A 16,753-nucleotide genomic window follows, 5' to 3' on the forward strand; every position below is an offset into this window, starting at 1 on the left:
CACTGCACCTCCAGTACCCAGTGAGTGGTGGGCGTTAGATGTCCAGGGGTAGATGGGTAAGCGAATGGACTGATGGGCGGGCCGGAAGAAGGACAGACATGTGTATATACGCTTTGCCATGAAACACACCCCCAGTTATTTTTTTGTGTTATTTTAACATCAATGGACCTGAATGCAGTAAATGCACCTTTAGGCGGTATCAGAGAAAGCAGCATTAAATGAGAGGATTTTCTAGACACTGCAGGTGACTCAGGTACCAAGACTGTTTTTTACCCAAATTTCTGGGGACAGAGGGAGGCATATCACAGAGGTAAAGAACTCAAGCTCTACGCCCCCACTGGTGGAGTTGAGATCACAGCCGTGCCTTACACCGGTCCTGGACCTCACTTTACTAATTGTAACCTACCTCATAGGCTGAAGGGAGCCAATGGAAGGGAATGTCCTTGTAGGTGCTCGAGTGCCGGCTCCTAATTACTGCTACCACAGGCATTTTACACACCACTGCTGTCTTGAGTGGATGGTTCCACACAGAGTCCAGCCTGCTCTGATTCAACACCAGCGGAGTTCTGATGCCGCTTCAGAATGTTACCATCTCTTCCTCCTGCCTGTGGTGCCTGACTTACCGTCTCCACCTCCAGCCCCCTTTCTGATTATCCCCCAGACAGCAGGTTAAAATTGCATCCTGCATAGAACTCAAGACTGTGGATGCATCTAGATTTAGTGCTGGGGGTTTGTTGCAATCAAATCCAAGAACTAAGAGCCTTTAACTGCTTCTGGGGGTTGGAAAAGTACACTGGAGGTTGCTAAAAGTTTGGCCAGCAAATAACTCAAGTCTTGTCAATCAGTAAACATATTTGAACGAATTAGACTAGCATCTAGGATATTGGAGCCTGAAGGGATGTTACATATGACAGAGTTCAAACCACCATTTTACAGATGGGAAAACTGAAACCCAGGGAAAACGTGGGATTTACTCAAGGTCACAAGAGTAATGTGTTATGATAAAACCAAAAAGAGGCTCCTCCAGGTCTTCTGGCATCTAGTTTACTACTTTTCTTGTAAGACTACTTTTTCTCTTCTGATTGAGTATTTACTATGACAGATTCAAAGAAATGCCCTACAACTACCAATTATATTTCACGATATTTAGCCATTGACTGCATTGTTGTAGGCCTTGGGCCTACAGAGTGCCTCTCTGTCTCTCTCTCTCTCTCTTTCTGTCTCTCTCTCTTTCCATCTCCCTGCCTGTCTCTGCCTCACTGTCTCTATCTCTTTCATCTGTCTCTCTGTCTCTATCTCTCTCTGTCTCTCTCTCTGTCTCTCTCTATCTCTGTCTTTCACTCTCTCTCTCTCTCTGTCTTTCTCTCTCTTTCCATCTCCCTGCCTGTCTCTGACTCTCTGTCTCTGTCTCTATATCTTTCTCTCTGTCTCTCTCTCTGTCTCTGTCTCTGTCTGTCTCTCTCTCTGTGTGGCTGTTCCTGCTTGGCTAAGATGATAAGCTAGCTTGAAGTTCAGGTGCCGAGCAGCTCTGAGGCCCAGGTCCAGTCAGGTAAATCCAGGCCAGGCTACCTCCAAGCCAAGCTATTTTAGGGAGCAGTGGGTAAGTGTACCCTCTTAGCCTTGGAGGATAAAGCACTCAGTTTAAGAGAAGATAAATTTGAAAAAGGAAAATCGGGAGATTAATTTGAGGGGGAAAACTCCCAGCCTCTTGTGTATCTAAGGATCTGATCGTGTGCTCCTACTCCTATTTCTTGCACCTCCATTTCCTCCTTTGCTTCTAAATTCTAGCAAGAAACACCAGCCACGAGGGCCCCAGAGGCCCAACTAAAGGTGTGAATCCAAGTGGATGACGCGAGGGAATAGATCTGGAACATAAGATTTATATCCCACAAGATAATATTTCATTGCAGCAGGGGGAGAAGAAATCCTAAAAATACCATACAGAGCATAATATAATATGCTAACGGGTTTATGTGCTCCCTCTATCCATTTCACTCAGTAAGATGGATTGTGCTTTTTGACAAATCTATATTTAACATAGGGAGAATAATACACAATGTACGCTTCCTGGTGGGGAAATCCATATTTATGGAAATCTTGATTCTGGCAATTACAATAGATATTTAAAGACAGTACCTATTGTCTGCTGGGAACAGATAGATTGTCCTCATTAGGGTGGAAGAGAAAATCTTATGAGTGGGAAAGAATAAACAACTACTTTACAGGGGCAGGAGGGTCCAGAGTGAGCCAACAGTCATCTCTGTTCGGGCCCAGCTCCCCTTCATAGCCCGTCCTGTGGACCCTCTCGTCAAGCATCTGTCATTCATTCATTCTTTCCTCCATTCAACAAATACTTATTAAGCCCTTCCCTGTCCCAGGCACTCTGCTGGCTCTGGGGCACAAGTGAGACCCCCGTTTTCAGGGATTAACATTGACCCAAGCAGCCACAACTATAAACAAGCAAAGAAAAAGGCAATGATTTCAAATAATAAGAAAGACTGAAATAAGGCAGGGTGATGTGACAGAGACTTATAGGCAGGTGTGGGGAGGCTGGGGTCACTACTGAGAAGAGATGATGAAGGAAGGCCCATTCTGGGGGGTGAGATCTGACCTGAAAGGCAACTGCAGAAAAGGAGTGATCTTTGCAAAGAGTTAGGGCCGAGCCCTGCAGATAGAGGAAGGGAGAAGGTGCTGCTGAGTCCAGGGCAGAGTAAGCTCAGAGCCCCGGGGAATAGAACCAAGGCCCGTGCAGCTAGAGCAGGGAGCAGGGAGAGGTGTATAAGGCAGGAAGGTTCTGAGGGGCCAGTTATTCAGGCTCTGAGTTACAGTCAGATGTTTCTTGTGTGCAATGGGAAACCTCAAAACTCGTGAGAGGTTTTGCACAAGGAAGGGAAATTGTGTTTTGTTAGTTTTGTGTTGATTTGGTTTTGGGTTTAGTTAATTAAAAAGATACCTCTTGCTTCGGCGGGGGCGAAGGGATTTGCTGAAAACCAGAAGCCATAAGCCTAGAGTCCATGAGAACTCCCTTCAGATACTGGGAGGGCCATAGAATATGGGTTCAGAGAAGATATTCCATGAGCCTCTGGTCTCAAAGAGTTATCAGTCAGGGACTGGGCACCTTGAGAGGTACTGAGTGCCCAGTAACTGCAGGTTTGCAAGCAGATGTTAATGTGTTCCTATCCGGTTTCCTGGAGACAGTATTCTGGTTTTCAGTGGGGATCAGACACATGACTCATACAGTTCAGTTGCAATCTTTAAGAGATGAACTTTCAAGCCCATTAGCTCCAGGGACTGAATCAGAACTAAGACTCACAATAGGCAACTGGGTACTGGTGGTGAGTTGCATTCTTTAGTGCAGCATAGACCAGACGATCTTCAATAACATGTTAAAAGTATTCACCAACAAAGGATCCTGGGGACATACAGACTTGACAAGATCTGGGTTAAAGTTGAACAGGATCCCTCACAATCTTCTATGTAACTAGAGTGCAACTCGCACCTCCAAAATGCGGACAAGGTGAGCACCATTTCCCAAGTTTATTTGACCAAAGATGCTTTTTCTTTTTTAAGGAGCATTTTGTTGAATAAGGTTTTATGGAACACATTTGGGCGATGCTTATACAGCATAATTTGAGACCCCACATACAAGGTACTGCGGGGTCATGGAAGCAGACGATGTGTTAAAGAGAACAACAGATCTAAGAGCATCAGCTTTTCATCTTAAAAAAAAAAAAAAAAAAGCACTGATAATGCCAAAGTCCCAGGGTTATAATGAGAACTAGATAGACTAATATATGTGAAAGGACGGCAAGGTACCCTAAAATACGACTACTGTGATTGAGGATGACTCATCTGCCTCACCATCCATATTTGGAGGGTAATTTCAGGCATGGGAGATAGCTTTAGGGTTGGTCACCTACCCAACTGGGGTGAAGAGTATGAAACCATCCTGTATCCCATATTAAAATGAGTTTAGTAGCTAACCAACCTGGTGTTTGGCCCTATGACTTTAGTTTTTAAACTTTATCTTCTAACCAGCAGTGTAATAAAGCATAATCCAAGACTGGGTCCTTGCAAAATGGCTCCCATGGGGGTGTTCATACAGTTAAGCTGTTACTATGTCTGATACACTGGGGGGTCTGAAAAGTCAACTAGCAGGATGTACAAACACAAAGTGAACACTGGCAGAGAAATATATACCGCAAGCTAAGGGTAAACTGAGAACATCAATACTTGTTTTCTTCAACATGGATCTGCAGCAAGCTGGCAGAACTCCTTGATTCTGTAGCAACTTTTAATGCTTTGCCTTAACACGGTGGGCAGTGTCATAGAAAGATGACTGGATGGGGGTTAAGATACCTACCCAACTCAGATATGGCCTAGATGTGCCATCTTGGACATGTTCGCTAACTTTCTGAGCCTTAGTTTTTTTAAATGATTCAGTCATCCCTCTTCTACATTAAGAAGATCATTGCAGAGATAAAGAGACATATGAAAATGAGAACATATGAAGAGAACATAAGAGAGAACGTATGAAAATGGTTTAGTATATTTATCATTAATAAGCATGGCAACGTCTGGCATAGAATTGGGACCTTCTAAACATTGGATGAGACTGATAGACATGTGGATTAAACAGATGGTTGGGTGAGTGGGATGCATAGACATGTAACATAGGAAGGCAGTTGGACAGACTGGTAGGTTGGAAGGACGCATGGATAGATTGGTTGGATGGGTGGATGGCCAGATGATAGATAAATGGAAGAATGATGAGTTGGGATGGATGAACCAGTGGATGGATTAGTTTGTGAACCATCTGCCAGTTTCCTTGCAGCATCTTCTATTAATCCTTCTCTTCTCCTCCTCCAGTCTGTTCCCAGTTCTCTAAAGGAGTCTACGCCATCTTTGGGTTTTATGAACGGAGAACTGTCAACATGCTGACCTCCTTCTGTGGGGCCCTCCACGTCTGCTTCATCACACCGAGCTTCCCCGTTGACACCTCCAATCAGTTTGTCCTTCAGCTACGCCCTGAGCTTCAGGATGCTCTTATCAGCATCATCGACCATTACAAGTGGCAGAAATTCGTCTACATTTACGATGCTGACCGGGGTAAGCCAAGGGTTAGGGGAGGGAGACTGTTGAGATTGGAGAGAAAATTGCCAGAGGAAGGAGAATGATGCCTCCCTGCCTCATTGAAAAGCAAGGGAGGAATGATCCAGAAATTCTTTATTTCTATGGACTGATTGCTCATGGCTAATTTCCAACTCACAGTGTGGAAACACATCCTTTGAGAGAGTAATTCTTTTAACACACCATGTCACTCTACAGCTCGCCAAGCTTCCATGGCTCCTGAGTCCAGGCTCAAAGCCCAAGGGCCTCCATTGAATGGCTCATGACTTATGGTGTAGGTGTTAGGAGCACAGACTCTAGAGTCAGACAAACCTGAATCTAAATTCTGTGTCATCTCCTCTCCCACTGTTTGTCTTTGCACAAGCTCTCTCCGCCTCAGTTTGGGTTAAAATTCAGAATGAGTTGGGGATAAAATTTTCTATGCCTTCATTCCCTCATCTCTATCATAAGATGAACCTAATCTCTACCTCCTAAAGTTGCTGTGAGGATTGCATGGGGTGACTAGAAAGTTCCTGTCAGTGCCTGGGATACAAGCGCTCAGAATCCTCCATACTTACTAACTGCCATCATCATCATCACCATCATCACCATCACCCCTCCAGGCCCTTCTAGTTCTGCTCCCACTTTCATTTTGAATTTTACATCACATTTTCCAAATGTTTCCTATGCCCTTTTCTTCTCTGCATCTTTCCTCATACTGTTCCTCTTTTCTGGAATGCACCTCCTTTCCCAGATCTACATATGCGAATCCTTCCTCTCTTTTGCAGCTGCTCAAACACTGCTTCTCTATCCCCTAATCCTTAAATGGGAACTTTCTCTTTTTTTTCTGATACCTGTGGTGGTTGTATTATACTCTCCTGCCTTTCCCTTATATACTAAGCGGTCTTCAGAACCTAGTCATTATTGGTATAAATAAATAAATGGATTGTGCAAGGTGTGGAAACTGAGGAAGGGTAGTTTTGCCCTGAGTGAAAGGGAGGTTTTGCAAGAGGTTCCTGTAGGAAGGCTTACGAGACTTTTGAGTAGAACAATGGCTTGTGAGACTGTGTTTTGGGCAGTGTTAGGCAGACATTATTCAATGAGGAGGAGCTAGCAGAAGAGACCCAGAAACATTCTGTTTTCTTCAATTTTCCCTCGATTCTCCTCATTTTGATGATTTCCCTTCTCAAACAGCAGTCATTGGGAGGATTGCCTGCAGAAGGGATATTTCATGACAGCCCACAGCCTACTGAAGCTTGAGGCCTGGAAGGGGCAAACCTACTTCCCCAAATCCAGAAAAATATAATTTTGATTATAGAGAGTCCCCTCTGGGTTGGCAGAAGCACCCAGGCTCGTGACAGGACTCTGCCTGTCTCAGAACTCTGAGCTCAGAGCTCTGCCATTTGCTAGCTATGTGACCTTGGGCCAATGACTAAATCTCTCTGAGCCTCGGTTTTCACATCTGTGGTGCAATGGTGATAATAATGATATGTATCTCACAGGATTAAGTAAACTGAAAACAAGAAAGCTAGTAGAATGGCACCACACACGTAGTACGTTTTCAGTAAATGTGAGGCTTAAGCACACCAAACAACTTGTACTGAAAAAGGAAACAGCGACAAGAAGGTGTAACAAACCGATCAATCTGTAGATGATTCTTAAGGCCAGGCACCATATTGGTCACTGCAGGAGGGATTAGCAGTGTTACAGGGAGACAGAAATGATGTACGCACAAAAGACTGAGGAGTAATGCAAGAGTGAAATAACCATCTAAAGTAGGCAAGAAATTGACTTCCATCTTCCCCTCCAAAGATGCCTATACTCTGAGAATTTGGGGAACCTTAAATATGTTCTATTAGATGGCAAGAGGGATTAAGGTTACAGATGGGATATATGTTGTTCATCCACTGACCTCAGAGAGATTATCTTGTATTATTCATGTGGGCCTAGTATAATCACAGGGGCTCTCAAATGGGGAAGGTGGAGGCAGGAGAGTCAGTGTCAGAGGGTGATGTGTGACAGGCTTGACCAGTCACTGCTGGTTTTGAAGTCGGAAGGGGCCATAAACCAAGGAATGCGAGCAGCCTCTAGAAGTTGGAAAGGTGAGAAAATGTTCTCCCATAGAACCTCCAGAACGCAAATGCAGCCCCATCCACACCTTGATTTTAGCTCAAGAAGATTCACTTCAAACTGACCTGTGTCAATATAAGATGATAAATGTGTGTTGTTTTAAACCACTGAGTTTGAGGTGATTTGTTACAGCAGCAGTACTAAACTAAGACACCATTTATGTCTTAAAGGTGAAACAAAGTAGCATTGAGTAACAGGCTCCTCTGTCCTTTAACTATAAATCAGAAGAGAATAATTTAATTCAGTACCCACTGATTGAATACCTACTATGTAAAAGGCAAAGTATTAGGTATTGATACATATCAAACATTCATGAATTTACAGTTATTAGGTGCCTATTTGGATACTGGGTTGGCACATTTAATAAGCAGCTACTAAATGCCCAATAATAATTAATATTTCTAAAATCCTTGCCATGTATCAGACATTTTCATTTAACACTCATGATGACACTGAGGTAGGAATTTTTAACATCACCATTTTGCCCTTAAAAAAAACTAAAGTTTGAAGAAGCGAGGTAGTCTGTGCGAGGCCATTTAACCAGCATATTGTATGTAGCATGAGGATTTGAGCCCTGGGTTCTATTTTAATCACACTGACTGCTAAGTTCTGGAAACAGAAGCACAAAAGAGACCCACTGCCTGCCTTCAGTGAGCTCAGACTTGCACAGTGAGAGAAAGCTGGAGCTGAGCTTGGTGGACGAGTCAGGTTGGGGGAGACAAGGGAGGTGGGTGCTGAGTGGAGGCGGGGTGGTACCTGTGTATCCTGATTGCCACTTCTCTTGTCTTACCCAATTTCCAGGTTTGTCCGTCCTGCAGAAAGTACTGGACACAGCTGCTGAGAAGAACTGGCAGGTGACAGCGGTCAACATTTTGACAACCACAGAGGAGGGATACCGGATGCTCTTTCAGGACCTGGAAAAGAAAAAGGAGCGGCTGGTGGTGGTGGACTGTGAATCAGAACGTCTCAACGCTATCTTGGGCCAGGTAGTAAGAGGAGCAAAGGCTCAGAGTGGGTGAGGGCAATGGTTTAAGAATGGGCTGGATGGCCTTCTGCTTGAATGTGACAAAGAGAGCTCTTGATTAGATGAGATAGGTGACTTCCTCGTATTCCATAATTTATAAATTTTAATTCTGAATTTTTTAAAAAATTTTTAGTGTTTATTTTTTTGAGAGAGAGAGAGTGTGTGTGTGTGTGTGTGTGTGAGTGGGGAAAGGGCAGAGAGAGAGAGGGAGAGAGACATAGAATCGGAAGCAGGCTCCAGGCTCTGAGCTGTCAGCACAGAACCCGACACGGAGCTTGAACTCATGAACAGCTAGATCACGACCTGAGTGGAAGTCAGAGGCTTAACCGACTGAGCCACCCAAGCGCCCCTCATTCTGAATTTTTATGAAATAGCACAGACAATGAGAGACTTGACAGTAGGCCTTCAAGTTGTTCTCAGATCAGTTGACCAAAAACTTACCCCCTTGTTTCCCTTTATGGTAGAAGGGAGATTACGTTGCACTTTAGGTCTCGTGAACATGGGGAACACAGCCTGGAGAGCCAGATTCCTGGGTTTAGCTCTGGATTCTGTCACTCCATGGTCTAGCCATCAGCATCTCATTCATTTGGCCCACTGACCTGTCTTAGGAGTCCAAAGCAGCAGGAAGCACTTCTCTTCTTCCTGTTTCCTTGAACACACTCATGTGTCTGAGAAGTCTATTGATGGTACATTCTGGGAAAGGGCACTGTAACTTCAACCGCTTTTAGCCAGAGGTCTCTAAACCATGGTTCTCACCATCATCAGAGCTGGAGCATGTACCCACTGTACAAGTAACAGGCCTCTGTGTCAGTCTCTTATCTTTTTGAATGACACCAGTGTATGCAGGTGAGATAGCAAGAAAGTAGATAAAGATAATAGTTTTAGGTACTTGACAATATGACAGAGCTTGTTGATGGCCTTTCAAGACCCTGGGACTCCCACCAGGAGTCTTGCTGCCAGCTCAGCAATCACTCAGAGGCCTCAGCAACAGAACAGAGGAGATTTTAAAACTCGGGGATTGTTTAAGGCATTAATTATGTAGTCTGCTCTACAAAGGGTGGATCTGGCCTCCCCTCTTGGAAAGAGAAGCCAGCAAAAATTGTTTCCATGAGATGGGAGTTCCCCAGGTTGGAGTCAAGGGATTTGAAAGCTGGTTAAATGAATCAGTATAGGAAAATGGTTAAGCCGAGAGACCCTGGAGACAGAGTGGCTTGGAGATAGAACCCAGCTCTAGTATTTACTAGCAATGGGGTCTTGGGCCAGGTTTTTCATCCATGCCTTGGATTCCTGATCTGTGAAATGGGCACAATAATAATTACAGCTTCCTTCAGAGGGCTCCTGTGAGAGTGAAAAGAATCTAGTCATGTAAAATACCTAGAACAGAGCCTGCCCCACAAAGAGTGACATATGTAAGCATTTCCCTACTTTTGCTTTTTATAGCACTAGCTAGTACTGCCTTCTTGAGTCATTTCCCTCTTTGGGCATAAGTGTCCTCATCTGTAAAAGAGGATGATGGCCCCTGTTCTACAAAGCTGATAAAAAGATTGGAGAAATAGGAGTTGGGAGAAGTGCTGAATGTTAATTAGGTATTCTTAATAGACTGATAACTTGTCCTCTGTTGTTATAAAGACAATAGCTGGTGCCACTATTTTCTGAGCACTTGCCACATTCCAGACACCATGCCAAGCCCTTTCCATGCATAATGCCACCTCATCCTCATATCAACTCTATAAAACTGCTTCTATCAGTTCCTCTATTTTCTAAATGAAGAAACAAGGGACTATACTTGCCTGGGATTTCACAGCTAGCATATAAGAAAAGTGGGGAGTCAAACCCATCTCAGTCTGGTTATAAGACCCAACTTTCCCCAAAATATTATGTTTCAGCCTCTGCTGTTTATAACTACCTCCCGTGTCAAAAGACAAACTTGTTTTGTAAGGAAGTGACTTGTTTATGTGGGCATTTTAGGGTATGGTATATTAACTCAACCGTTAGATTCTTCTGTTCTGAAAAAGCAAGACCAAAGAGCTGAAAGGATCTTACAGATCATTCGGTTTACTGCATGCATTCACATTTTACAGATGGGATAACTAATGGTCACATTGGTTGATTTGCCTTGGGTTCAGACAGCTAGTTAGTGACAATGGTGAGTCTCAAGCTTGCAACTAATAACGGCTGGCAGTCTGACAGCTTGGCATTGAGCATTCGAATTGGGATCTTTTCGGTCCAATACAAACGTCCTGCCTAACCTAAAGAGGGAGATAGTGATTCTAAATTCCAGGTGGGGAATTGCCTATCTGTCTCCAGGCCCCCAACTAGAATATCAGCATTAGGAGGGCAAGGATTTTTGTTTCATTTTCTTCCTTGTGGTATCCATGGTGCCTTGAACGGTGCTTGGTATGTTGTAGGTAGTCAATAAATATTTTTTTGAGTACACGGAAAGAAGAGGGAATTAATGAAGGCTCTAAGGAAAGATCCCAAATGTGAGATAGGTCTGAATATTTATAGGTAGACATTGGCTGGATAAAAGCCATTAAGTTGGAAAGGAGGGCATATAGGGAGGCCCAGAGGGCATGTGAGGGCTGAGGTTGCAGGGATGATTTAATAAGCCAGGTGAAGGATGCTGAGTGCCTACCGGGAGACAGTGACAGAAGGATGAACACACGATCGTGACTATCTTTGGAAAGCATTCTAAGGAGTTTGGGGTTTATTCTGTAGACAGTCAAGAATCAGAGAAGGTTTGTGAGCAAGGAATTGGGTTATTAGAATATAATGCTTTTTCAATATATTAGACACCAAATTATATAGTGCAATCATTAAGTTCAGGATGAGTTAGAGATGAGAGACACCAGGATTAGGCCATCCATCACATCACCCTGTTTTACTGTCTTTGTAGTGCTTCTAACGTGCTGAAATCTTGTTCACTTATCTGTTTACATATTTACCATCTGTATCCCTACTAAAACATCAGCTCAGCTTCTTGAGGGCACGAGGACCTTGCCTCTCGTATTCATAGGTTGGCCCCCGCACATAGCATAGTGCTTGGCATATCGTCCATGTTCAATAAATATCTCTTGGTTGGATTAATTAATCAGAGAAGGTTATACAGAGTAGCTGGGATTAGAGCTCAGCCATAAAGGTGATGAATAATCAGAGAGAATGGGAAAGGACATTCCAGACACAAAGATTATGAATTAAGGCAATACAGTGGAAATGAGCTTTGAAAGAATGGGGTCAGCAAGGCTATGGGCTCCAAGTGAAATTATACATTACCCTCATAACACCTGCTTCAGTTTGTAAGCTGGGGGCATTCACCTCTTCATCTATTTACTGTGGGTTTCCTTCCAGTAAAGTGGGACCTCCAGAAGGGCAAGTACCAAGTGTGACTCACTTCCCACGCTGTCTGCAGCGCAGTGCTTGGTACATAGTAAGCATTTAATAAATGTTTGTGAAAGGAAGGCAGGAAAGGAGAGAAGATAGAGCAGTGGGTAGGTAGGTGAATAAATGGGTGGAAAGGTTGGCAATATGTTGAACCATATGAAATTACTAATTTTTATCAATCAGTAGTCATCAATTATCATCTGTTGCTTATGTTTCAGTTGGTAATTTCATCTTGCAGAGGCTATTCTTATCCAATGCCTAAATGTGGTAGGCTGTCAAATATCTTTTATTTGCCTGTTTTGTGTTTACTAGAAGCTGAACAGGTTTTTGATGAAGGCATCTTATTGTTGAAAGGGTAGCAAACCGTTTGACAAGAAGATGGAAAAGTAATGAAAAATTATTAATAAAACTATCATCCCAATAGTATTTGAGCTCCATGGTCTGGAATTTCACAATCTATCTACTGTTTCAGAGCATTCATTGTGTGTGCTTGCATTTAATTATTCCCAACATAAAAAAAAATATGTGAGCCGCTATGCACATACATCCAATTAAGTAGATGTCTGAATGTGGATTTTAATAACCTTGAAAATTTATTCAGTTAGACAAGAAGCCCAAGTGCTTCTCATATGTTTTATGCCTTCTTGTAACAGTGCAGGAGAGGAACTGAGCAGAATGTTCTAACCCCAATTTCGTGATTAAAAAATAAAGAAATAGATCAAGTTAACTTGCAGGCTGAGCTCGGGCTAAACCAAGACCTGGTCTTAGCTATCCCTCACTGGGTAGTATGTCTGGCTGCCCGAGAAAACCTCTGGATAATTCTTTCCACAAAAATTCCCCACCACCACCACCATGATTACAAATAGTTTGCACATTCAGGATGGAAGGGTTTGGGGGGGACCCTGGCTCTTAACGATTAACCACAATCAGGTGTTTGTACAAAGACTCACAACAGTCAGGTTCCTATCCTAACACAACTACCTGACTACTACAGGATCTGGGCAAATAATTTCCCCTTTCTAGGTCTAACTTACACTCTGTATAGTCAAAGATTAGACCAGATGACCCTGACATTCCCTTCCAGCTTCCAGGTTGAGTGGTCAGTTAATGTCTGGGTCCTCAACTGGTTTAGGGAAGAAGGCATAATATTCAGGGAAAGAAGGGACTGGGATCTGAATATGGTTCATGCAAGGAGTTCAAGGTCAAGAACCTATTCATCTGACCATCCACCTACACCCATCTGTCCATCCAAGGAGCAGATATTGTCATGACAGTGACGGGAAATTCAACACAGCATAAGATTCTTACAAGAAAATAACCTCCATCTAGGGAAAGGCTTTATGGAAGAAGAAGTGAAATGAGCATTTCGTCTGAATTTGGGGGGTTATAATAACACTGCCCCACCACTGGTATCAGACAAAGCTGATTTTGTATTCTGCATCTGCCGCTTAATAGCTGGGTAGCCTTAGGGAATTTATTTAACCTCTCTATGCCTCAATTCTTCATCTGTAAAACGAGTATATCAATAATGCCACCATCATTGGATGTTTGTGATATTGTAGTTTCAGTACATTGTAAGCATTCAATTAATGTTAGCCGCTATTATTATTGCTGTAGCATTAATTGCTAATCTGATTGATGAATCCCTTCCTGCTGTTTCGTAGATTATCAAGCTGGAGAAGAATGGCATCGGCTACCACTACATCCTTGCAAATCTGGTGAGTACAGTATACTCAGGCTCTCAGCTTATATGTCTTTGCACATTTGGGCCCTAGCTTGCTTCTGTGATCCCCAGATGATGGGAACTGCATGATTGGAGAGGGCAATTCAGAGCTGCAATACTAAGTTTACCTTTTCCCCTCCACATCCACACACTATTGGTAAACCTCTAACCTTCCTTGGAAGAGACAGTCATCACAATTGCAGATTTAATGAGCTCTGCCCCTTGACAATAAGGACAAAACCACCACATCTTTGAATGATACAAGATGCTTCCACCCCACTGTTTTTGATCCTTTATTTTGACACCAGTGACAGTTTTACTGTTTATAAATAAACATTAAAATCACAATTATACTACTATTGACAAATCTTTAACTAGAAGCAGTTTTCCAACATGAATGATATTATGTCAATTTCATTTTTTTATTCCCTTTTCTAGGTGGTATAGATTAACCCTGTCTTTTTAAGAAATGTTTTCATTTTAATATATTTGAAGTTTTTATTGGGCACGATTATTTTCAATGTTATGAAGATTTGATTCATCAAATAATTTTTATTCATACTAAATTTTACTTAATAACAACATGCCATTATGAGTTTTCTTTTGTGGCCATGATTTCTGGCAATTCTATTCTTCCTAGGTCATGTTTTGACCATACACCTTTTTTCTTTATTATGAAGTTTGATTCTTCTGGAATTTTATCCAAAACCAAACATAATTTCATTTTGCTTTTAGTCCCATTTTTTATTTTATTTTTTTAAATGTTTTTTTTTTTTAATTATTTTTGAGACAGAGACAGAGCATAAGCAGGGGAGGGTCAGAGAGAGAGGGAGACACAGAATCCGAAGCAGGCTCCAGTCTCCGAGCTGCCAGCACAGAGCCTGACACGGGGCTCGAACTCACGAACTGTGAGATCATGACCTGAGCTGAAGTCAGCCGCTTAACTGACTGAGGCACCCAGGTGCCCCGGTCCCATTTTTGAAAGAGCTTTAAGAAGATGTAATTCATATACCATACTATGTGTCCATGTAAAGTATATAATTCATCGCTTTTTAGTATATTCACAGAATTATAGATCTAACTTTAAAACTTTTCACCCAAATCTAAATTTAAAACTTTTTCATCAGGGGCACCTGGGTGGCTCAGTCGGTTGAACGTCCAACTTCGGCTCAGGTCACGATCTCACGGTCTGTGAGTTCGAGCCCCACATCAGGCTCTGTGCTGACAGCTCGGAGCCTGGAGCCTGTTTTGGATTCTGTGTCTCCCTCTCTCTCTGACCCTCCCCCGTTCATGCTCTGTCTCTCTCTGTCTCAAAAAAATAAATAAATGTTAAAAAAAAAAAAAAAACTTTTTCATCATCCCAAAAAAGAAACCCTATACCAATTAGCACTTGCTCCCCATTGCCCTCCAAATCTCCCAGCCCTAGCCAACTAGCAATCTACTTTTTAAGTATTTGCATATTCTGGACATTGCATAGAAATGGAATCATACAGTATTTGGTCTTTTGTGACATGCTTCTTTCACTTAGCATAATGACTTCAAAGTTCATCCATATTGTAGCACATACGATACTTCACTCCTGTTCATTGCCAAATAATATTCTGTTATGTGGATATATTGCATTTTGTTTATCCATTCATTTGTTGCTAAACATTTGGATGTTTTTCACTTTTTATTATTTCACTTTTTATTATTATGAATAATGCCATAGCTTTGTGAATTATGAATTTGAATTATGAATAAGGTACAAGTTTTTCCCTTGAGCGTATACCCAGGAGTGGAATTGCTGGGTTATATAGTAACTCTGTTTAACATCTTGAGAAACTCCAAAAATTATTTTCCAAAGTGGATATATTTCCCATCAAGTCAATAATAAGTTTTTATACTGATTAAAATATTTTAATGAATAACACGTTTTGCCATGTGACAGTATGAGCAATTATCTGTTTTCCCCAATGTAGTTTTTTTTCTACAAAGTTCGCTTATTATCCCGGCTTGTCTTTGTAATTTTCTGTTTCTATTAAGATGTGATTTTTAACTTTTTGTCTATAACAAAGTGTATCATGTTAGTTTTAGGCACATTATTTTGTATCATTTCTGTGAGTACTATTAATTATTAATGGTACAAAAGATTGCTATTTTCTAGTTATTTCTGGAACAAAGGTCATTAGTAGAACAATGGCACAGGGTCTGGCTGTAGGTAAAGGGCAAAATTGCAGAATCTAAAAACGGTGCCACAGTATCCTGCCTGAGCCTTCAGTTCTGCTATTCTTTTTTGTTTGTTTGTTTGTTTGTTTGTTTTAAAAATGTCTACTTGTTTATTTTTGAGAGAGAGTGCAGGTGGGGTAGGGGCAGAAAGAGAAAGAGAGAGAGAATTTCAAGCAGGCTCTGCACTGTCAGCACAGAGCCTGATGCAGGGCTCAAAGTCATGAACCATGAAATCATGACCTGAGCTGAAATCAAGAGCCAGACAATTAACCAACTGATCCACCCAGGTGCCCCTTTTATTCTTCCTGACCTGATCTCCATTTTCAAACAGGTCCCTGCCTAAACCTTCTTTCCCTTCAAAACTCCCTTGCCTTGGCTGCTCCAATATTTCAGACACAGGACTGGAAATAAGAAGGGCTTATTGAAATAGGTTAATTTAGACCCAGACATTAATAGCTAAATATGCTACTTTTCTCAGAGGTATTTGCATTTTAAATGGGGGTGGGCTGTCTAGAGACTTTTAAGGAACCAAGAGTCTCACCCTAAAAAAGATATTTCCAAGGATGGAATTTCTGACTTTGTAATGAAGCAAACCCTTGACATCCCTCGAATCGCAGATCCTTAGGGCTAGAAGGGACTTTGGAAGTCATTGCCATCTAAAGCTCATTTGCTCGGAGAGAAACAGAACCAGCAAGGTGGCATGGCCAGGGGCACACAGCGGGCCAGGAATATAGCTAGGCCTACCACCAAGGTTAGCCAGCAGCATCCAAAGCCTTATGCACTACTCCAGGATGCCTCTCAGTACACAAGGTGCAGGCACCCTGCTGCTTGAGAATACACAGAACAGTGGTGCGGGCATGCATAATCACCTCTCTGGGGTAAGGTAGAAATTACATATCAGTGGCCTCAGAGCCACCGAAAGACCCCAGATAATTAAGTTGCCAGCCTCCATCTGTTGCCAAGTGACCCCTTGGTCACAGCATCACCAAGTCAGCCCCTTTGGTTTCTGTATCCTTCTGATCTGGATTCTTCTTCTTCTGACCTAATGAGCTCTCAGATCCTTACAACTGCCAGCTAATAGGATGCAAATTGCATATACCATCCAAATACAAAAGACTTACATGTTCCAATAGATTAGTTGATAATTAGGCTTCAAATTACTAATTAATTCAGTTCGA

The 16,753-nt window shown here is 42.3% G+C and overlaps 1 protein-coding gene across 2 annotated transcripts in view; it reads left to right on the plus strand.

Annotated features, from left to right (window-relative positions):
* Positions 1-16,753, plus strand: part of GRIA1 (glutamate ionotropic receptor AMPA type subunit 1) — a 305,318-nt gene that overhangs the window by 153,827 nt on the left and 134,738 nt on the right. For both annotated transcript variants that reach the window (XM_060634778.3, XM_060634777.3), the window contains exons 3-5: positions 4,870-5,109; positions 8,041-8,225; positions 13,309-13,362. In XM_060634778.3, coding sequence (XP_060490761.1) covers positions 4,870-5,109; positions 8,041-8,225; positions 13,309-13,362 — 479 coding nt within the window. The remainder of the gene's footprint in view (positions 1-4,869; positions 5,110-8,040; positions 8,226-13,308; positions 13,363-16,753) is intronic.

The sequence above is a fragment of the Panthera onca genome, chromosome A1 (genome assembly GCF_046562875.1).
Source record: "Panthera onca isolate mPanOnc1 chromosome A1, mPanOnc1 haplotype 2, whole genome shotgun sequence".
NCBI lineage: Eukaryota > Metazoa > Chordata > Mammalia > Carnivora > Felidae > Panthera > Panthera onca.